At 43.9% G+C, this 22,410-nt stretch overlaps 1 protein-coding gene across 8 annotated transcripts in view; it reads right to left on the bottom strand.

Moving 5' to 3' along the window:
* The window catches only part of slc4a3 (solute carrier family 4 member 3), a 44,956-nt gene extending 23,239 nt beyond the window's left edge, over positions 1–21,717 (bottom strand). For 2 of the 8 annotated variants that reach the window (XM_017302446.2, XM_017302448.2), the window contains exons 1-9: positions 21,553–21,717; positions 17,548–17,862; positions 13,618–13,783; positions 12,809–13,047; positions 12,569–12,738; positions 10,959–11,176; positions 2,690–2,835; positions 2,442–2,622; positions 2,237–2,372 (exon numbers count right to left, since the gene is read on the bottom strand). In XM_017302446.2, coding sequence (XP_017157935.1) covers positions 2,237–2,372; positions 2,442–2,622; positions 2,690–2,835; positions 10,959–11,176; positions 12,569–12,738; positions 12,809–13,047; positions 13,618–13,783; positions 17,548–17,589 — 1,298 coding nt within the window. In that variant the 5' untranslated portion in view covers positions 17,590–17,862; positions 21,553–21,717. Of the gene's footprint in view, positions 1–2,236; positions 2,373–2,441; positions 2,623–2,689; positions 2,836–8,134; positions 8,578–10,958; positions 11,177–12,568; positions 12,739–12,808; positions 13,048–13,617; positions 13,784–14,129; positions 14,609–14,699; positions 14,788–17,547; positions 17,863–19,932; positions 19,957–21,552 lie in introns of those variants that run through there. The other 6 variants (XM_017302450.2, XM_008404233.3, XM_081604717.1 and 3 more) reach the window with 6 other exon arrangements.
* Positions 21,718–22,410: the final 693 nt, after the last annotated feature.

The following is a 22,410-nucleotide window of genomic DNA, read 5'->3' as shown; positions in this document are numbered from 1 at the left end:
TCGTCAATCTCAAGTTGTGACAGCAGTTGCCGTTTGCGGATGTTGGAACACTGAGCTACTAGTTGTTTGGCGGCTAGTGTTGACTGGGGATGTCGAGCTAACCATTCCTCCCACAGTCTTTGCATGTAGCCTCTCTGACTAGGATTACTTGAGTAGTAGCATTCCAACAGATCAATGTTTTCACCTCTCGCCCATTTCCGTCTTGTTCCAGTAGCCCACTTTTCATCAGGGTGCTCTGGTTCCCCAGCACCTGACGCAGACCTTGTTTGACCGGGCAACGTCTGAGCCGGCATGTCGTGCTTATTTGTGTCTCTCATGGTATGAGGTAGGCTATATAGCTCCAAGGGCAGTTGCCTAAGGACCCACACTGACAGCTCAATGTCACCGTTGTAACTTTTTGCCCCAGCCTGGCCTCGAACCTGTATATACCGAACATATATATATATATATATATATGCTTCTCTATTGATATCTCTCTCTCTCTCTTTTTCATATATTATATTTACTGTAACAGTAAATATAATATATATTTAATGTCACCGTTTCTGTCAGGAAATCAGAACATGAATAAGTTTTTATTTAGACGGACAGCTTGGAGAGCCGGACCCAAACAGAGCCTGACCCGAACAGTCTGACGCGAACAGAACCGGACCCAAACAGAGCCGGACCCGAACATCATGAGGCCCGTGAAATTGGACGTGACGTCGCCCCAAGACGAAGGAGCGCTAAGTCCAGCTGACGTCAGGCTGACGTGCTCAGAGACATGAGCCGGGCTTCAGCTGCGCCTAAACGCGCCTCTGACCGTGTCGTAAATCTGATCCTCCGGCCGGCGATGACTCTAATGGCGGCGTTTGCTTTTCCCAAACGAGCCGCCGCCTGAGATTCACGTGGAAGGCGAAATGAGCGCATGAACACCAGCTGGTGGTTTGCTTCGCTCCATCTGTCGAGTGCTGAAAGCAGCTGCAGCAAACACAGGCCTCAGCTGGCAGGTTAAAGGTGAAAGGTCATGAACCAGCCTGACTGTTTGGACAAGTTTAAGGAGAAAGCCTCTAATCTTTAGAAACAAGATGGCGGCAGGACTGAGGTTAGCAGAGCTGCTTCTGGATGACGACGTCCTCTTTTCTCACTCTGGAAGACATCCTGAAGTCACTTCCTGTTCTTCACCTCCAGCAGTGGGAACAGCCAGCTAAGAAGCTAGCTGCGCTAACCCTGAAGCACTAATCAGAAACATTAGTTCTGCTAATAACACAACTTAGCAGGAGCTAATGCTAAAGCGCTACATCAACACAGTTTTTATTCATAATAAGTAAATAAATGGAGAAATGACAATGAAAGCAATGACCAATGTAAAAGTGAAAGCTAATGCTACATCGCAATATAAACATGGTATTTATCACAAGCTAATGCTAAGCCGCTTAATCAATGCAGTAGTTAGCGGAAGCTAAAGCTAAGTCTACTGTCCATGTTTTATTTTAGACGTAGAACTTTATTCAGCTGAAGGTTTACAGAACATTAAAATTAAAACTTATCTGGAAACATTAATTTAGGGGAAGCAGTTAGCTTCCCCTAAATTAGTTGGAAGCAGTTAGCTTCCCCTAAATTAACCGCGCTGAGCGTTTTCAGAATGAGCAAACTGTGGATTAGCGCCAACAGTTGGTTTCCCCCAGTGTCTCAGAGTAACTGTGCTCCGTTATGTAAGAACGGATCGATTCATTGATCAGCTCAGTTCTGGGCTCACCGATCAATAAGTTGGATCAGTGGAGAAAGCTTCGGACGATTTAATTGGATCTAAATTGGCGTCATGATGTGTTAGTGGCTTTTTACTGGAGGACGAACCAGGTGAACATGTAGGATCAGACGTCCGGCTGGTGGAAGGAAAAGTCTTTTGCTAGTTTTAAAATAAATGACTTGGTTCTCAGCAGTGAAGTGATGAAAGGAGGATGTGGAAGCGTCTCCAGGTCTGAATCTGTTAGCTCTTGGTTTAGCGCTTTAGCGTGTTTTGCTAACGTTGAAAAAAATGTTTAGCTTCCACCGTTTCCTGTTTTCCTGAAGCACAAACTGTACAAGAAGGTGAGCAGTGGCACATTTTACCCTGTTGGGGGCGATATAACACGTTCCAACACACATGGCTTCCGTTAGCATTTAGCATTAGCTCCCGCTAACTGCCACGTTGACGTAGCAGAACTGATACTTTTCATCTCGTGTGGCTCACCACTGTCTAAAATATCCGGCTGACCTGTGTTTGAGGAGCAGCGCTCGCAGAACGCCGGGCCGGTCCTCCGCTCTGATCTGATCCGAGATGATCATGGTTTCCACCACCAGGTGGGCGATGCCGGGCAGAGTGTTCTGCTCCAGGTCCAGAAGGACGGCGCCTGGAAAGCAGACAGGAAGCAGTGACGGGACAGGTGAGCGCTAGCCAGAGCAGGAAGCAGGAAGCTTACCGTGCGTGATGGTGCGGCGGAGCTCCAGCAGGCTGCGGAACGACAGCGACGCCACGTGAGGTTTTCCCCAGCGGTCCGTTTCCTCCTCCACGTCCTCCTCAAACTTGATCCAACGCGCCCGCTCCTTCCAGCGCATCTCCTGGTCCTTGTCCACGATGAGCTCGTTGAGCTCCACAAACAGCTGCGGAGCAGAAACACCGGCGTTAGAGACGCGAAAACGCATCAGAGCTGCCCGAACGGCCGCGGACCTCGTGGGTCTTCTTATCCGCCGCTCGCTTCTTCTTCTTCAGGCTGGACAGCGGCGTGGAACTCATGCTGGACCGAGACATCTGGCAACGCGAGGATTTCTTCACCAGGTGGCGCCGAACGCCGGGGTTGTCCTCAAACCTGTGACCTGGAAAAGCAAAGCAAGTCAGAGAGGCGGAAAGACGCAGCGTCCTCAACGTGAAACAGCGTGAATAAACGACGAGAAGAAACGACGAGAAGAAACAGCGTGAAGAAACGACGAGAAGAAACGACGAGAAGAAACAGCGTGAAGAAACGACGAGAAGAAACAGCGTGAAGAAACGACGAGAAGAAACAGCGTGAAGAAACAGCGTGAAGAAACGACGAGAAGAAACAGCGTGAAGAAACAGCGTGAAGAAACGACGAGAAGAAACAGCGTGAAGAAACGACGAGAAGAAACGACGAGAAGAAACAGCGTGAAGAAACGACGAGAAGAAACAGCGTGAAGAAACGACGAGAAGAAACGACGAGAAGAAACAGCGTGAATAAACGACGAGAAGAAACGACGAGAAGAAACAGCGTGAAGAAACGACGAGAAGAAACAGCGTGAATAAACGAGAAGAAACGACGAGAAGAAACAGCGTGAAGAAACGACGAGAAAAAACAGCGTGAAGAAACAGCGTGAAGAAACAGCGTGAAGAAACAGCGTGAATAAACGACGAGAAGAAACGACGAGAAGAAACAGCGTGAAGAAACGACGAGAAGAAACAGCGTAAAGAAACAGTGTGAAGAGACGAGAAGAAACAGCGTAAAGAAACAGCGTGAAGAAACGACGAGAAGAAACGACGAGAAGAAACAGCGTAAAGAAACAGCGTGAAGAAACGACGAGAAGAAACGACGTGAAGAAACGACGAGAAGAAACGACGTGAATAAACGACGAGAAAAAACAACGTGAAGAAACGACGGCGATCCGCCTGCAGAGCAACAGACTCAGGGACATTTTTACAAACAAACCGAGGGAAGTGACAGACTTTGGGTTTCAAACAGACGAGCAGAGACTGAAACCAGGTTCTGTAAAATACAGACAGATTTAACTTCTATCAGGTATGTTGGTTTACCTGTGATGTTTTAATAAAACGTTCTGCTCGACGACATGATGGCAACAACAACATTCCAGTTAAAGTTAAAGTGACTCACATGATCAATTAAAAACAACAAGAAACTGGTAACACAGCTAATATAATTACATTACTAAATAAGGATACCGCAAAGTATGTTGCGTGTCGGGGGGGGGAATAAGAAGGGTTCGGTGAATGCGCATATGAAACTGGGGGGTTCGATACCTCAAAAAAGGTTAAGAACCACTGCTCTAGGTCTATGACTCTAGATCGCTCCTCTAGATCTATGGCTCTAGATCAGTGTTTCTCAACCTTTTTTGGCCCAGCGCCCCCCTAGCCTTTATCCAGGTCCCTCACCGCCCCCCACCAAATAATTTGTAGGCTACTTTGCACTGACCATTATTTTATTATTAATATAATAATATATAAAAGATGATTAATTAATTAATTAATTAATTAATAATATAATATCACTATTGTAGATGTTTTGAATCGGCGCACCGATTATGTTTTCCCGTGCACTTACGCTCCTTCACCTCGCGCACATAATGGGGTAAATGTAGCGAGTTTTGCACTTCAACAATATTATTTTACCTTTTATCTGGAAATAGTGTCTGTTTATTCTTGCCATACAGTCTCTGTATTAATTATTGCTCGAAAGGTCTTGCCATACCAGTTTATTCCTCTGTATTTACTTTAGTTTTTTAGTTTCTTCTTGCATTTTGTTCTTCATTCATTTTCATTTAGTTTCATTTGATTAGTTTTATCCTCTCTTGGTTTATTGCTATGTCCACTTTAGTTTCTTTACTGTTGCTACATTTATTTGATCGTTTATTCACCATCAGTAATCTTCACTCATCACCTGCTGCGCCGTCTAATCATCATGTTTCACATCATGTGTTGATTTTTCACTGTTCAGCGTCGGATTCTCTGTTTTTATGCCATAATTCACATCCAGTTCGTCGATCCGTTTTATGTCCCACTGCTCATGTTTCAGAGTTTTGCGCAATGTGAGCGTCTTTTTTTAACCCCTGAGGTGCAGGGCGGTGGGGAAGCGTATCGATGGGGAAAAGGCAGACTGACATAAATCTTTTAAAACAACGGAAACAATTTCTGCATTCTGATTATTGAAATATAAAAGTGCTGTGTTGTTCTATCAAACCCGTTTTATGTCGGACCACTTACAGCTCCGTGTTAACGCTATAAAATGAACGCTCTCTATCGTGGTATCACACATGGAGGGATTTCTTTATTTAAATGGGTTCATGTTTCAGAGGGATACAAAGTGAGAGCATCGTGATTTTAGTAATTACATGTTTATAAGAGCAATTTTCTGTTGTCCTTCCACGGAAGCGGGCAGCTCTCAAACGGACAAAAAAAAACTTTTTAATATAAATTGCTGCTTTGACATGATCACAGAACTGCCAAAACATATGTAGCTACATAAATACCAGACAAAGTGAATCACAGCAGCGTCATCAGCCGGTGTAACGCTGAACTGATGTGGAGCCATGAAGCTACAAACACTGACTAGAAGAAGAGCTGCCATCGATACAGCTGCAGCCAAGCATGATTTAATGTTACACAATACAGTTTTACCAAGTTGCTCAAAGTTTAAACTGGTATTGTTGTGCATTTAAGGTGTAAAGTTTACCTTCGACCAAACGCCCCCCAAAGGCATCCCAGCGCCCCCCTTTTGTGAAAATGTCCGCCAGCGCCCCCTGCCGCCCTCTGAACGCCCCCTGGGGGGCGGTAGCGCCCACGTTGAGAACCGCTATTCTAGATCTATGGTTCTAGGTCTAAGACTCTAAGTCTATGACTAAATGTATGACTAGGTCTATGACTCTAGATCTATGACTCTAAGTCGTCCCTCTAGATCTATGACTCAAGAACTTTGACTCTAAGTCTATGACTCTAAATCTATGACTAGATCTATGGCTAGAGCCATAGATCTAGTTCTAGGTCTAAGTTCTAGACCTAGAGTCTAGAACTTAGACTCTAGGTCTAGAACTAGATCTATGGCTCTAGGTCTATGGCTCAAGAACTTTGACTCTAGGTCTATGACTCTAAACGTCTATGACTCTAGGTCTATGACTGTAGGTCTATGACTCTAAATGTCTGACTAGGTCTATGACTCTAGGTCTATGACTCTAGGTCTATGACTCTAAATGTCTGACTAGGTCTATGACTCTAGGTCTATGACTCTAGGTCTATGACTCTAGGTCGTTCCTCTGATTTGTCACTTCCACACGTCTCGTTTTAATCGTCTTGGTGTTTGAAAAGGTTCTGAGTCGCCGTTGCTGTGACGTAGAGCTGCTCATCATAGATGTCTGCAGTAAAGAGTAACCTGATCAACGTAGAGCTGCTCATCATAGATGTCTGCAGTAAAGAGTAACCTGATCAATGTTCCCACCAGCCTGAACAGGAAGTGATCTGGATTCACACAGGAAGTACAAACTTCTCCTGAACATCAAAGTTCTGCTGACCGACAGAAAGAGCCCAGGCAGCGACAAACACGTAGCTGCTACGTTAGCTAGCAGAGAAAAGCTACATTAGCGAAGCTAATTCTGGTAAGTACTGCAGTAAACATCACCGATACCTGGTACCGATACCTGGTGCCGATACCTGGTACCGATACCTGGTACCTGGTGCCTGGTACCCGGTACCAATACCTGGTACCGATACGTGGTACCCGGTACCGATACCTGGTACTGGTACCGATGCCTGGTACCTGGTACCGATACCCGGCACCGATACCTGGTACCTGGTACCGATGCCTGGTGCCTGGTACCTGGTACCGATGCCTGGTACCGATACCCGGCACCGATACCCGGCACCGATACCTGGTACCGATACCTGGTACCGATGCCTGGTACCTGGTACCGATGCCTGGTACCGATGCCTGGTACCGATACCCGGCACCGATACCCGGCACCGATACCTGGTACCTGTACCGATGCCTGGTACCTGGTACCGATGCCTGGTACCGATGCCTGGTACCGATGGTACTACAGAGGTGAGCAGAGAACTAAAAACTCATCAGTTAATAGTTGTAATGTTCTTGTTTGTAAGTTAGACAGGAAGGAGACGAGAGCCTGTGGCTTGCTTATTGTCGTCATAGCAACTGCCTACCAAGATGGCTGCTAGCTACAAACTTCATGACATCACATGAGATCTGTGTGTTAGTCGCTATAATCTCGGCGCCGCCGGAGCAACAGAGAAGCTCAGAGATGCTCCCTGCTCTCCCGCTGCGTCTGAACTCGTCGTGTTTACTGATGGCTCCGTGTCACTTCCTGTTCGACACAGTGGAGGAGTCAAACCCGACGGGATGTTCTGTGGGCCCAAACCGGAGCTCGGAGCAGAACCGCTGCGCTAGTCAATGAGATGTTTCCGCTCGGCTGCCGCTGACCCGACAGGAGCCGCCGATCGATGCCAGGCAGGAAGTCCCGACCCGATTCTGCAGCGCGCCGCGTGAGATCCAAGCCCGTCATGGAAAGTCACTTCCTGCTCATCGATCGGCCGTGTAAAAATATCCCAGCATGCACCAGAGCTCCAGGACAGTGATGTGATAGTTCCCAGTAAAACTACAGGCAGCCGTTCACACTCACTGAATCGGTAAAGGTCAGAGGTCATGATTCAGAGGGAGGAAAATGGCCTCATTCATGGCAGAGTGAGAGCCAGAACCGCTGCTGACCCGGACCGACCAAACGACCCGAATGAAACGGAAAAAACCCAAAACTTTACAGATTCACATCTCGTTTTAGTGAGTTTTATTTTATTTTTTCAATTTTTGCTCCTCATTCTGTTTTCAAATTATCAAGTTTTTTTTTTTTATCTTGTTTTGAAGAAAAAGTTTCTAATTTAGAATCTTGTTGCATCTAATTAAAGATGATTTCATTTAGGGGCAGCAGACTGGATGAACGACACACCACACTTTTCAGGTGTTTCCTTCATCCTTTCCTTCAGCTCCTCAGTTATCAACTTGGTTCCTGCTTGATGGAAACCGCAGACCTAAGTTTTCCTGCCAAGCTCGGTGGTGGCAGTGTGGTGATGTGGGGCTCGGTGGTGGCAGTGTGGTGATGTGGGGCTCGGTGGTGGCAGTGTGGTGATGTGGGGCTCGCTAGCAGAGGGTTTGGAAGGAGAATCTCTCACTGGGACCAGAAACTGTAAATGATCCTAAACTCACCAGCAGCTCATTTCTGAATAACTCAAAAAAACTAAGTTAAGGTTTTGGAGTGTCCTAGTCAAAGTCAGGGTGAATCTCATCCACAGTGAGGATGCCCCACCGGTTCCTGCTGGTTCTGGATGATTCCCCTCCTAACGAAGGGAAGCTCGGCGGTTTGGACTCACGGCTCGGTTCCTGCGGCGCCTCCAGGTGGCTGTGGATCGACTCCAGCAGGTCGTAGTCGTCAAAGTCCAGAACAAACTCCTCAAAGTCCTCGAAGCCGTCCGCCAGGGAGAAGGAGCCCTGGCGCTCGTAGTGCTGCGCCGCGGCGCCGAGGCCGCGCAGCGCGCTGCAGCGCCGCTCGTGCTGCGCGTCAGAAGGGCCGGCGCCGCCGCCGGCGCGGCTGCGGCTCGCCCGTCCCTCAACGTCTGTCATCTCCAGCGCGCGATCCGCCTGCCGGCCGCCTCTCCGCTGCCGGTGGCTCTGATCATCCAGCGATCCGGACCGCGAACCGAGCCGACACGCTGCGAGGGCACAGAAACCAGAACCTGCGGCCCGCTGGCAGCGCGGAGGCCAATCTGAGGCTGCAGGACGGAAACGGAGGTATTGGTGCCGCGGTGGCGCCGCCCCCCTTATTGACGGGTTTGGAGCGGGGGGGGGGGGGGAGAGCGGATCGGATCAGGACACGGAACGACCTCTATTCCGCTGAGCCTCTTTCCAAAGCAGCTTCTGGCTCACTGGAAACCACAACAAGCTTCCATTCACAAAGCTGAACGTTTCCCCGACTCCGAAGACTTCAGCTGCTTTGGACCACAGATGAAACATCGACAGACTTATTGATGAGCATCAATAACTTGATAAGCATCAATAAGTTGATAAGCATCAATTAGTTGATGAGCATCAATTAGTTGATGAGCATATTGATGCTTATATTCATTCTCCAAATGAATATATAGAAAAAAAAATATTCTCTCTATTTCTTCTGCTTTGGTGACATAAAGCCTTTGAGCTGCCTCATTGACAACATATACAAATGGACTTGATTGATTGATTGATTGATTGGGGTCTTTATTTGTGAAAAGTTTATTTCAGATGCAGACCCGGCAGTAAAAGTGTCTCCTGGACGAAGCTGCTAAGCTAACTGGCTCCCTGAGTAACGTTTAGCTCTGATCCGAACGCGTTGAAGTTAAAGAGATGCAGAAATGACAAGAGGTGATGAAGATGAGGAGAACCAAACTGATGAAGAGGAGCGAGTCGGCGGGTTTCTAACTCAGCTGTTAGCGGTTAGCATCAGGATAAAAACATTTTCTCTAGTTTGTAAGAAACATTTGTTACAAAAGACGTAAAGATGCTTCATGCCTCTTTAAACATCCATTTATTAAATCCCAATTTGTTTTGACTTTGTGTAGCTAATGGCGTTAGCTCCTGCTAATGGCGTTAGCTCCTGCTAATGGCGTTAGCTCCTGCTAATGGTTTAGCTACAGCTAATGTCGTTAACTAACTTTATGAAGCAAAGCACTGCCCTGTTGCTGGAATATGCTGTGCAAATAATCTCATTGATAATTAGCGGTGTTAGCTCATGCTACTGGCGTTAACTCTAGCTAATGCTGTAGTTGTAGCTAATAGCATTAGCTCCTGCTGTTGGTGGTAGCTTTAGCAAATCATAACAGTTGATCACAAGTCAATAACCTAATATTTTTAGGCTAATGAGAAAATGAAAACATATTTAGTCAAATGTGTTTAGCTAGTCGAGGATCCGTTCAATAAACATTAACTGTTAGCATAGCTACTACTGTTAGCCTGTGTGTTGCCAGGCCTTCAGTGTTCCAAATAAGGAACAGAGGAAGCTAACGTCCTAAAGTAAGTAAATATGAAATGTGAGTCTGTCTTCCTGTCCCATGTGTTGCTGCAGAGCAGCTGCTAGCTGCAGCCTGCATGCGGCGCGCTGCAGCTTTCAGGGCGGACGGCTCTGAGCCGTCGATGGCCGCTCCGCTCCGCTCTGGTTGATGCAGGAACCGCCAGAGGCAGGGTCGCCGCTGAAGGGGAATCGACTCCACCGCCCGTTAATTAACGCCTCCTGACTCTGAAACCTGCTTTTCTCTCCACACACAGGAACTCGTTCGCGCTTCCACTGCCGATGGCTCCTCTGGAGAAAAACACTCCGGAAATTATGTCAGAGAAATTATAAGGATCTGTGAGAAAATCTCAGATGAAACCGACACTTTGTCTAATTTAGTTTTCAGCTGAGCTGCAGCACCTTCACCTCAAATGCAACTAAAAGTCAGATTTTTCTCCTTGTTTAGTTTTACTTAAGTTTGAAAAATGTGTAAAATTCTGTGGTATTTTTTACCAAATATTCACAACGTTTGGGCTTCAGTGTATTTAATTTTATAAGTTATACTGAATTTTAGCATATTTAAATATTTAATTTTGGCATTAATTCTCATATTATTTATTTAATCTTTTGAAATGTGTATTTATTTATTTTGTACTTATTCACTACCTCATCTTATTTCATTTTAGAACTTTGTCAGATTTTTATCATCTACTTTCTTGTAGTTTATTCAACTTTGTTTTTATATTTAATTTTTGTCCTTTAATTTGATTTTTATTAATTTATACAATTATTTTATTTTTACCTTTAAGAACCTGCTTTGTATTTATTTCATTTTAATACTTTCATTAATTTTATGTAATATTTCTGATTTTAGATTTTATTTATTTATTTATTATTTGTATTTTTGTTTCTCTGCTTTAATAAATTCACTTCGCTTCAAATAAGGTGAAGTTTTAATTCTTCAGAATAAAATCCTGCCGTTCATCTCAGCAGTATTTGCTCCACTCAGCCAGCAGGTGGCGCCAGATCTTCACTATAAAACACAAACGGATTTTGTGGCTCTTTAGAAAATAATAATAAAACAGAACCGATCATATTGGCAGCATGATTCATTTGATTGATTTGAACTTCTTGTAACTTGATGACTCAACAGAATAAAAATCCAATCGTACTTTTCATGTCGTCCAGGTCGGCGCTGACCAACATCTGGGCCTCGGCCTCGTCGGTGGGCACCTGCTGGTAGACGGCGGTCTCCATGGCGGTCATGCTGCCGATGCAGAGCCGCTCCCGCAGGTCGTAGTTGCTGCGCTGGGCGGCCATTAGCCGATGGTGGACGGCTTTGCGCCGCAGCCAGCCGCGGCTCGGCGCCGGATTGACGGCTTCCGACGCACTGATAAGATCAACAACAAAAGGAAAAAAATCAGCAAATGTTTCCATTAGCTACTAAATCCAGCTTTGTTTAATTTTAAATGACTAAACGCGAGTTTTCTGTTGGCACTGTGTGAATTGTAATGCAGCAGGTTGGCCAGCAGGGGGCTCTGATGGAAGCCTGAGTCGGTTCTGCCCGACCCAATCACCATGGAGCCCCGGGCCTCCCGCAGCAAAACGCCATGCATGATTCAGAGTCAACAAATTATTCATATTCTGCTTGTCAGGCGCCCAGCCGGCCCAATTAATATGCAACATTCAGCGTCCAGAATCCTTACTGGTTCCTACTGGGAACAGTTACTGGGTCTAATGGTTTCATGAAAACATCCTTCTGTCACGTTTCCTTTATGATCCGTGTTCAGAAAATAACCAGGTTTCCAACTAAAATCCACCTTCGAATGCAAAAAAAAAAAAACATTTTTAATTATTATTGTTTTATTCATTAGGTTGGTTATTTTATTTCAAATAATTTCATATTTATTGTTTTCTTTAGTATTTATTTTATAAATATATTTTCTTTATTATTTTAATATTCATGACTTTTTCATTTTTAATAATTACATTTAACTTTTTATTCATTTAATTCATTTTTAATCCTTTATTTTTTAATTTTCCATTTAGTATTCATGAATATTTAATTTCATTCTTATTATTTTAAGTGTATTTTTTATTCAATTTAAATTTTACTCCTTTATTTTTTTTTTATCTTATATTTATTTAATTACTTTAATTTTAGCATTTTTAGTAATTTTATTTATTATTCATGACAATTAATTTATATATATTAATGAAACAATTTTATCAGTGTATTCTTGTATTTGATCTATTATTTTATTTCAGTACTTCAGTTTTTTTTTATTTTGTATTCTGTATTTTCATACAGAAATAAAATCACTTGACCTGGGGTTGCTAGGTGACGGGCCTGAGCTCAGGTTGCTAGGTAACAGGGCTCAGCTGGGGTTGCTAGGTGACGGGCCTGAGCTCAGGTTGTTAGGTAACAGGGCTCAGCTGGGGTTGCTAGGTAACGGGCCTGAGCTCAGGTTGCTAGGTAACGGGCCTGAGCTCGGGTTGCTAGGTAACGGGGCTCAGCTGGGGTTGCCAGGTAACGGGCCTGAGCTCAGGTTGCTAGGTAACGGCGCAGTTCCATGGAGGTGACTTAACATTCGGGGGATTTTTGAAACGGCTTGTTTTCTAGAGACTAAACATGAACTTATCACCAGAAAACAGTTGGTGGGTTTTTTTAAGTGTTTGTTTTGTTTTTAGAAACATAAATGGAAATACAAAAACATCCGATATGGGGGGAAATAACTTTTCAAGCTGTGGCTTCTGTTCAGGCCTAAAGGGAGCCGCGAACCTTCGGGAAGCTGCTCGTCCTCCATCTCTCTCCTCGGTTCCGTCGTTTTTCGCCGCCTCCTTTATCAGCGTGAGCGCCGTTTTCCTGGAAGCGGAACGCTCTTCGTTTTCCACGTGGACCGCAGCGAGTCGTAGCGGTTCCTCCAAGTCCTCTTGGCTCCCAAAGCTAAACTGAGAGGAAGACGAAGCTCAGTGAGAAGAGAGGAAAGGTCCGTTTGTTTGTTTCTCAGACTTATTTTACCTGCGGCCGGATGTCGGGGAACTCGGTGGGCGTGGCGGTCGCCAGGTCGGCATCAGGCTCCGCCTCTTCCTCGTCTACTTCCTGGATGGTGGGCGTGACGTCGGAGGGCGGCAGCGAGGTTTTTTTCCTCTTGCGTTTCTTCCTGTGCCTGCGGTCGGCGCCGTGCGGCCGCTTGCGCTGCGACGCGGGCAGGTGGGTGGATAACGGGTGGTGTGTGTGGAGAAACGCGTGTCTGTGATCTGCCAACGAAACAACAAGCTAAACTGTATCTGAAGCAGAAAAACGTTAGCTAAAGCTAACTGATTCAGTTAGCTTTAGCTCTCAGTGTGTTTGACAGCTTCTACTAGCATTAAACTGTTTAGTTTCTATTAGCTTTGCCTGGGTAATGAATAATTAACAGAAGATTAAATTATATTCAATTATTCCTATAGACAAATGGCTTGTTTGTCAGCTAATGGCTAACTAAAGGGTAACAGTCTAGCCATTAGTCTGTTTGCATAAGCTAACTGCTAATGCTAATGGCATGTCTGCTAGTAGCATTTTGGCTAGTCTGCCATTTTGTGAACTAGGAAGATTACGTAGAGTCGCCATGTGACGTAAACTGCTTCAGTGGGAAAAATAAAATGTTTCAGTTCAAAATAGATTCATAAACATAAAAGAGAGAATCTCTAATGGTTTAGTTTCATAAATAAGTCATAAAGCTCCAGTTAGTTCCAGCTTTTCCCCATTAATTACCGTTTAGCCACAAAGTAGCAGCACATAAAATGAATCGACATTAAGCTAAATGTGTTTATGAAACGGAGGTTTACGCTCAAAGTCCTTCTCGGTGTAAAGTCGGCCCATCCGCTCGGCGCCGCAGGACGCCGAGTCCCCGATGATGTCTCTGAAGCGCTCCACAGACAGAGCCTTCTCCCAGCTCTCCTCCTCTTCCTCCTGCTCCTCCTCCTCAGCTGCATCCTGATCCTCCACCTTCACCTGGAGGACAAAAAACGTGTCAAGTCTCCAACACCCATAGATAAGGGAATAATTCAGTTTTTGGTTTACTGACGATGGATGCTAATGCTAGGCTAACCTCGTAACACGAGTCGCAAAAAATAGGAGAATAAAGTCGGGAAAATACGAGAATTAAATTCTTAAAAGTACAAAAATAAAGTCGCAAAAATGTGAGAATAAAGTTGAGCATGTTGTGAAGTTTTAGTTTAATAAATCATGAATTCCTCTGCATGAAAACAATCTGTCTCATTTACAGCCCAGGTATCATTTAAATTATATTAATCTGATTGAATTTTATATGTTACTGAATATTTTAGAAATATTCTACCTTTAATCTGAGGATATAATCCCAGAATCTCCCCCAGACAACAGAAAGAAGACCGCGTCTTTAAAACTGCAGCGAAAACAAATCAATACGTCGAAGTGCTAAGCAGCAACAAAAAATAATGCACTTCTTTCCCTGGGGAGGCTGGGGGCGTGTCCTCGCCATGCGGAGCTTCTGATTGGTCAGAGCCCTCAAACAAGTCGCTGACTCAGCGTCCGATTGGTGCTGACCCAGGAAGTAGTCTGATCCCTGAGCGGACTCAGGTTTCTGAGGCGTCCATTAGCTGCTAATCACCAGAGGGACGTGGGGACGGGAGGCATTTAATGCTCCACCTGCTGCAGGCGGGGGGCAGGCGGGTTTCTACCGGGGGAGAAATCCAACTGGACAACCCTGAATTTACCAGATGTGATGGAAATGGACTTTTTCCACCAGAAAAAACTATTTCACATGTCTGAACAAGCCAAACATGACGGAAACCTTAAGTTAAATAAAATTAATAACATTTTTCTGTTTATGTTTTTGTTGTTTAAAGTGAAGCACTGGCAGCTTTTATAACTGGTAAAATATTTTTACCAGTTTGCAGGTTTCTCTCTGGGCGCTCCGGCTTCCTGCCTCAGTCTAAAATCAGGACTGGGTGTTAATTGGTCTCTAAATTCTCCATCTGTGTGAATAAAACATACATTTTATGAGTAAAATATCAGGGTTTCACAGTGGTGACACCGCTGCTGGGTTTGAGTCCCAGCCTGGGCTTCTCCCCACAGGCCAGAAAGATTTTACATGGATGATGGAAGAAAGCAGAAGCTGGTTTATAATATTATTATTATTATGATTCACTGGTTGGTGATGTAAAGCCTCTTCTTTGCTGCATTAAGACACTTTCTGCCCGTCTCTCTGTAGGACCGTCTGAGCGGCTCTGGATCACACACACGTTGGAAAGTGTGTGTTAAATTCAAAAGGCTGCAATGGTCCTGCCGTGTGTGTGTGTGTGTGTGTGTGTGTGTGTGTCGTTTCTGTACTTTCACATTCAATCTCAGCATTGCTCAAAACAATTAAATTCAGTGGTATCAGCATTTTCATCAGTTTATGGGGAATGTTTTTTTTACGTAATGCATTAATAAATTCTAATATTATTTAACGTCTTTTTGTTGGTGGTTAACATCACCCAGCAGCTTCTGAAGCTTTACGTTAAATAAAATACAATAAATAAACAAGCTAATAGCTTCCAATGAGCAGTTAGCAGCAGCTAACAGTGATAAAAATTAAACGTGGCTAACTAAGACGCACAACGTTAATTATGTTAAGTTAAAGACATGAACAAATTTACTCATGAAACACTGTATGCGATTAAATTTGTCTCAAATATATGTTAAAATATGATAGTTGTAAATAAAACCCAGAGCCAATCCGAATGCAGACCACGGCCACAGAAAACGGGGGAGGGGGGCGGCAGTTACTGGTTGCTATGGTAACCACCAAAACCCAGAGCCAATCCGAATGCAGACCACGGCCACAGAAAACGGGAGGGGGGGGCGGCAGTTACTGGTTGCTATGGTAACCACCAAAACCCAGAGCCAATCCGAATGCAGACCACGGCCACAGAAAACGGGGGGAGGGGGGCCGGCAGTTACTGGTTGCTATGGTAACCACCAAAACCCAGAGCCAATCCGAATGCAGACCACGGCCACAGAAAACGGGGGAGGGGCCGGCAGTTACTGGTTGCTATGGTAACCACCAAAACCCAGAGCCAATCCGAATGCAGACCACGGCCACAGAAAACGGGGGAGGGGGGCGGCAGTTACTGGTTGCTATGGTAACCACCAACTGCCAAAGGAAGGCAACGTGACGTTCAGAAAGTTTATGAAGAAATTTAGGGGGCGTTTACACGACAACGATCCAAAAAAAAACGAAACTTTTGTTCCGTTATTGTTTGATCGTTTACACGAAAACGTTTTAATTACGATCTGTGTTTACACAGTAACGGTACACATCGAAAACGTGTAATGCTCTCGCTGCGCCTAGCTGGTGCTAGGTTCTTTAAGTGCGCATGTGTTTAAAAAAAAGTTCAACTTGAAGGCATGTGGATTCGCGTTTCCCCATCAGGTACCGCTCTCCCATAGATTGGGAGAAAACACGCATTGTGAGCGTCTGATTAGGGCGCATATGCAGTTGGAAAAAGTGGGATAACTTTGCCGAAACACCTTGTTTGAGCTTTCACGGTGTCTGTAGCGGCCCGGACTGGAAGCTGTTTGTTGTTTTTACCTTGGAATGGCCAACAGTCTGTTATTCCTATATCAATTTGATAAAATAGGAGTTCCCGCACGTCCCATATCCGTGTCCTCTATTACCTTTTTCAGCAGTTAAAACAGTTTTATCCGTCGCTAACAAGTCGTAACCTGTTTTTCCGAGCCGCCTTCAAACGCAACATGAACGCTGAGACGCTTGCGCTGGGTTTACACCTGTGAGGCAGCGAAGACCTGATGCTGCTGCTGCGCAGGTGTGTGTTAGAATCATGGCAGCAACCCAGCAAAACGTAAATAACTTGGTACAGTTTTTCCCCCGAACTAACCGACTGAGTTGAGTAAAGCTGTTGGATGCAGGTGATGTTAGCTAGAAGATGACTGGCTAATATCAACACAGCACGTTAAGGTTGTTAACAAGTAGCCTGTAGGCTGCTGGTGTTATCTATATTCAGCGTAAACTCATAGCCCCCCCAAAATAAGTCTGTGCCCCCCGGTTAAACACGTCTGGAGCCGGGCTGGTCCTGGTCCGTAGTTCTCTAGATAACAGCGCTGAACAAGCAGCCTGTATTTTGCCACCTGGGCGGTGCGGCGCGGTGAAGAGACGCTGAGGGAACCGAATCTGATGGGGAAACAGTAACACCAGCATTGTGAGTAGTTTCTTCTTCTTCTGTGGATTGTAGGAAGCAGCTATGTTTGCGTCATACTGAAAAACAGATCCGTTTTCTCGGTTTACACGACAACGGAAAACGGTACGTTTCAGAAATATCGCACTCTGGATCCCGTTTTCAATCTGTGCCGTTGTCAGAGAAAACATTCGGTGGTTTCGTGTAAATGCGCACTACAAACGCAACAAAACTCTTCCGTTTTCCCCCGAAATCGTTGTTGTGTAAACGGGCCTAAAACGGAGCCCGTCGGTTGGATCCCAGCCTTAAGTAAATATGACAATAATGTCGTCATAGTATGAGATTAAAATCATCAGAATATGAGATTAAAGTCGTAATATTGTCAGAATAAAGCAATATTAAAATGAGAATAAAGTGATAGAGCGATAAGTTTTTAATTTAAATGAAGTGTTTTGTCCGGAATGTCAACATTACGTCAGTTTTAGAAATGAAACAAAAGCTTTATGTCTGTAACGTCTCGCCTGGAACAGATAAAACTCACATCAACTTGATTCCTACCTGTTGCAGGTTATCCAGAACATCATGACCTCCAGTAGCCATGAGTCCAAACCAGCAGCCAACAGGAAGAGTCTCGACTCGCAGGCTAGCTAACAGGCTAGCTAACACGGCCGAAGGCTAAGTTAGAGGAGCTAACGGGCAGGAACCTGTTGATGGAGGAGTTTAACGGGGTTAGGACTGAAGGGGAGGTACGGTTATCGCCATGGGGAGAGGAGGGAACGGATCGGGCGGGAAACTGAGGGGACCTGGAGAAGGACGGGATCAGCCCTTCTCTTTCACCGCAGGGGGTCCAGTAATCCTTTGGGGTGGCATAACCTGAAGGGGAAAGACAAAATGAGACACATCAACCTCTGAGTTATCGCTTTCACCTGTTAGAGATAAACACCATCAGTATTTATCACTGGATAGCACAGCAACTGTTAGCTGCTATAGCTAGTGACGCCTGTTAGCCACTATAGCTAGTGACAGCTGTTAGCCGCAATAGCTAGTAACAGCTGCTGGCTGCTATAGCTGGTGACGCCTGTTAGCCACTATAGCTAGGGACAGCTGTTAGCTGCTATAGCTAGGGACAGCTGTTAGCTGCTATAGCTAGTGACAGCTGTTAGCCGCAATAGCTAGTGACAGCTGCTGGCTGCTATAGCTGGTGACGCCTGTTAGCCACTATAGCTAGGGACAGCTGTTAGCTGCTATAGCTAGGGACAGCTGTTAGCTGCTATAGCTGGTGACGCCTGTTAGCTGCTATAGCTAGGGACAGCTGTTAGCCGCTATAGCTAGTGACAGCTGTTAGCTGCTATAGCTAGGGACAGCTGTTAGCTGCTATAGCTAGTGACAGCTGTTAGCCGCAATAGCTAGTGACAGCTGCTGGCTGCTATAGCTGGTGACGCCTGTTAGCCACTATAGCTAGGGACAGCTGTTAGCTGCTATAGCTAGGGACAGCTGTTAGCTGCTATAGCTGGTGACGCCTGTTAGCCACTATAGCTAGGGACAGCTGTTAGCTGCTATAGCTAGTCACAGCTGTTAGCCGCAATAGCTACTGACAGCTGCTGGCTGCTATAGCTGGTGACGCCTGTTAGCCACTATAGCTAGGGACAGCTGTTAGCCGCTATAGCTAGGGACAGCTGTTAGCCGCTATAGCTAGGGACAGCTGTTAGCTGCTATAGCTAGGGACAGCTGTTAGCCGCTATAGCTAGGGACAGCTGTTAGCTGCTATAGCTAGGGACAGCTGTTAGCTGCTATAGCTGGTGACGCCTGTTAGCTCCTATAGCTAGACATTGAGTCATGTCAACAAAATTATCCGTCACAAAGTTAGTCGTAGCTCATTTATTTCTTCTCCAATTTCTATAAAATATGGCTGAAATTAAAGCTGATATGTAAAATATGAGTCTATTTAGAGCGGCAGCTAGTGAGTATTTTAGTAATCAAACAATCGGATAAAAGTTGTCCCATTCTACAGATTTTCATTTAACCACTTAAGCCTATTTTATAATATCTCAAATACACTAAGATGTAAATAAATAAATAAATTTAATAAGAAAATAAACATTTTATTGCATAAAATGCAACAACATAGCATTCCTCTTTTGTACGCGTCATTTGAAGATTAACTGATTAAATAACTTGAGTCTATAGTCTCCTTATAGGAGATTTTTTTGATTTTTGCACAATTTGAAGCACGTGAAGCTACAGACAGACAGACAAACGCTGGCTCAGCTTCTGCTCAGCCAGCTCCATACTATTTACTACAATAATAATATCAAATGTCTGTGTAATGAGATAGCTTTGAATGGATCAGCTTTTAAACGACTGAAGGAGACGGTGATACATGAAGCTGGAGTAATACTCTGTTAGCACACAGTGTGGTCAAAAGGTGAATGATAAATACCAAAACTGAGGCTAGACAGGAAAATAAAACATGTTTGCAACGACCTCAGATGGAAAGATGAACTGTTGGTATCGAAATAAAGCTAACAGAGTTGGAGCTAAAAAGGAAGTTAACCTTTAGCACTGAAAAGCTGCTAACATAGCTTTGTCTTTAGCACTGAAAGGTGGCTAATACAGCTTCACTGTTAGCACTGAAAAGCTGCTAACATAGCTTTGTCTTTAGCACTGAAAGGTGGCTAATACAGCTTCACTGTTAGCACTGAAAGGCAGCCAGCAGAGTTTTGCCGTTAGCGCTGTAAGGCGGCTAACATAGCTTTGCTATCAAGGCAGCTCTAACAGCTTGACAGCACAAAACGACAGCTACTAGAGCTTCAACTTTAGCATTGAAAGGCAGCTAACAGAGCTTGACCATTAGCAATGACAGGTGGCTAACAGCTTTAGCTCTGAAAGGCATGGCTGACGCGCTCCACTGTCAGCATTAAAAACCAAAGCTAGCTTCATTGCCTTCATTACACGACGTCCTTCCATCTCCTCTCTCCCAGCTCCTCCTTCAGTTCCTTTGGGTACTGAATGGGAATAAAACCAGCAAACAAAGCAGTTGCATAATTTATAAATAAAACATTCACCGTGGGAAAACATATCGGCTACTTTGGGCAACAAACGCACCGTTTGAATAAACCTTGAAGAAAAGCTCTTGGTTGTACAGATGGGTTGTTGTCAATGATAAAAGTGATTTGGTTGTTTTTTTTGTTAACACAGTTGGACTTGGCATCGTTGCAGCGACATCTTGCAGAGTTTCACAGCCCACACTCACAAACTGACAGGTTTTTCATGCACAGCAAACAGAGAGTGGAAGATTGTGACTTTACTGGAGTTAATCCGACTAATTAAATGCTCCATTCCCCCAAAGCGGCTACAACAAAATTAAAATCTATATTAAATCCAGAGTCTGAACCTGAAACTATCAGCAGACTTAGAATTCATTTGTACAAAATCATCCTGACAGACTTTAACTGATTTCAGACACAAGACCGCTCTGGTTCCTCTTTGAAACAAAATACTCACCAGGAAGTTAGCTGCATTTAGCCAATATCAAAACAAACTTAATATTTAGCAAACTAAACAAGCTTGAAGCTAAATACTTAGCATCAAATTAAATGTTTAGTTTTCTAAGTAAATTTAGTTTAGCTTCAAATGAAATATTTTACCTGCTAACTAAATAGTTACTTTGAAATTAAATAGTTAGCTTGCTAACTAAGCATTTAGCTAGAAAGCTAAATGCTTAGTTAGCAAGCTAACTTTACTGTGTTAGCAGTAAAGTTAGTTAGCTTGCTTAGTTAGCAAGCTAACTAAGCATTTAGCCAGCAAGCTAAATATTTTACAAACATTATTTTATTTGTTTAGCTTACAAAATGTTTAGCCTCAAAGTAAATAGTTTGCTAACTGAAAATTTCGTGCTTAGCTTGATAACTAAACATTTAAGTAAACAATATTTTATTTGAAACTAAACATTTAAGCTTGATTAGTGTTTAGTTAACAGGCTGCGTATTCAGCTGGATAATATTTAGTTAAGATCTGTTCTACAAATAAACAAAATAATTAGCTTCAAACTAAATATTTAGCTTGCCAATTAAATATTTAGCTAGATTAAATATTTAGTTTAAAACTGACCTTTATATAAATTGATGCTAAAAATAACTTTTTCTCTTATGGCTGAAAAACCCAAATTATCGCTGTTAATTTTTACTGTGTAACGTCACCAGCAGCACATCCTTCCTGTCCTTTTCACAGTAAAATCCTGCATTTATATTAAATCTAGTCGCAGGTGTGAAGCGCCCGCCTGTCGAGCTGCAGCGGATCTCGGTGTTTGCTGAGTCATGATTCCCTGCGCGCCTCTCCAACAGGCTCCCTGTGCTGCAGAGCCTCCGCTGCTGCATCACCCAGCTGCAGCACATCCACACTAACCAGCTACTCCGACTCTCCTGACGGCACCTGAACACACCACGCTGCTGTAAAGCTGCACAATCAGCGCTGTAATAATCTGCAGCAGCTATTTACACGCGACATGCGTGTCTTTGCTGCAGCCACCCACTCGGGATCATTTCCACAGCAGCGGAAACCTACCTGCGCCGTGGCAGCGCAGCGGTCCGGCTGCAGAGGCGGAAAGAGCCGATGTATCCCGCGGCTGTGCGCGGAACCAGCCCGACTGCTGCGCGGTTCCGTAACCCAGTAAAGACACGCCAGTCTGCCCACTGCGAGGATGCGACACCACGTGACCGTGGACGGACTGCGAGGAAAAATAAAACCCAACGCTGCTTCTGTGTTTCACGTCTGAATTCAGTCAGTTTTGCTGATTAAGTACATTTCGATCTGTTTTTTTTTAATAATAATGATGATGATAATAATAATAATAATAATAATAATAATAATAATAATAATAATAATAATAATAATAATAATAATAATGATGTAGGTAGAAACACTGAATAAATTTCTGCCAAAAATTTTGAGATTAATTTAGAAAATCGTCAAGAAAAAAACAAACAAATTTTCTGCGATTGAAAAGTCAAAAGATTTGCTGGGGAAAAAAATCGTAAATTTTGAGATTACATTCAGAAATTTCCTAGAAAAAAATAATAAATTTCTGAGTGAAAATTTTTTTGAAGTTGAAACTTTGACATTTTTGGAAATTTTTGAAACATTTCTTATTTTTGAAATGAAGAAATTCCAAATCTTTTCTAGAACATTTCTGAAATTAATGTTAAATTTTCAAAAAAAAATTCTAGCAAATTTTTTAATTTTGAAACTGAAATTTCTCCTCAAAGGATTTACAGACTTACCAGAAATGTGCAAAACTCACAAACACAAAGGTTCCTTTCAGAATATTTATATGTATAAAAAAAAGAAAGAAAGTGATTAAAATGTTGAAGTGAACACATGAAATTTAGTTTGTCCAACACCCGTCAGTGGGCGGGGCTTAGG

Source organism: Poecilia reticulata, chromosome 2 (assembly GCF_904066995.2).
Source record: "Poecilia reticulata chromosome 2, P_reticulata-male-v2, whole genome shotgun sequence".
NCBI classification, from domain to species: Eukaryota; Metazoa; Chordata; class Actinopteri; order Cyprinodontiformes; family Poeciliidae; genus Poecilia; species Poecilia reticulata.
The sequence above is the reverse complement of the archived record's forward strand: the minus strand, read 5'-3'. Positions and strand labels throughout refer to the sequence as shown.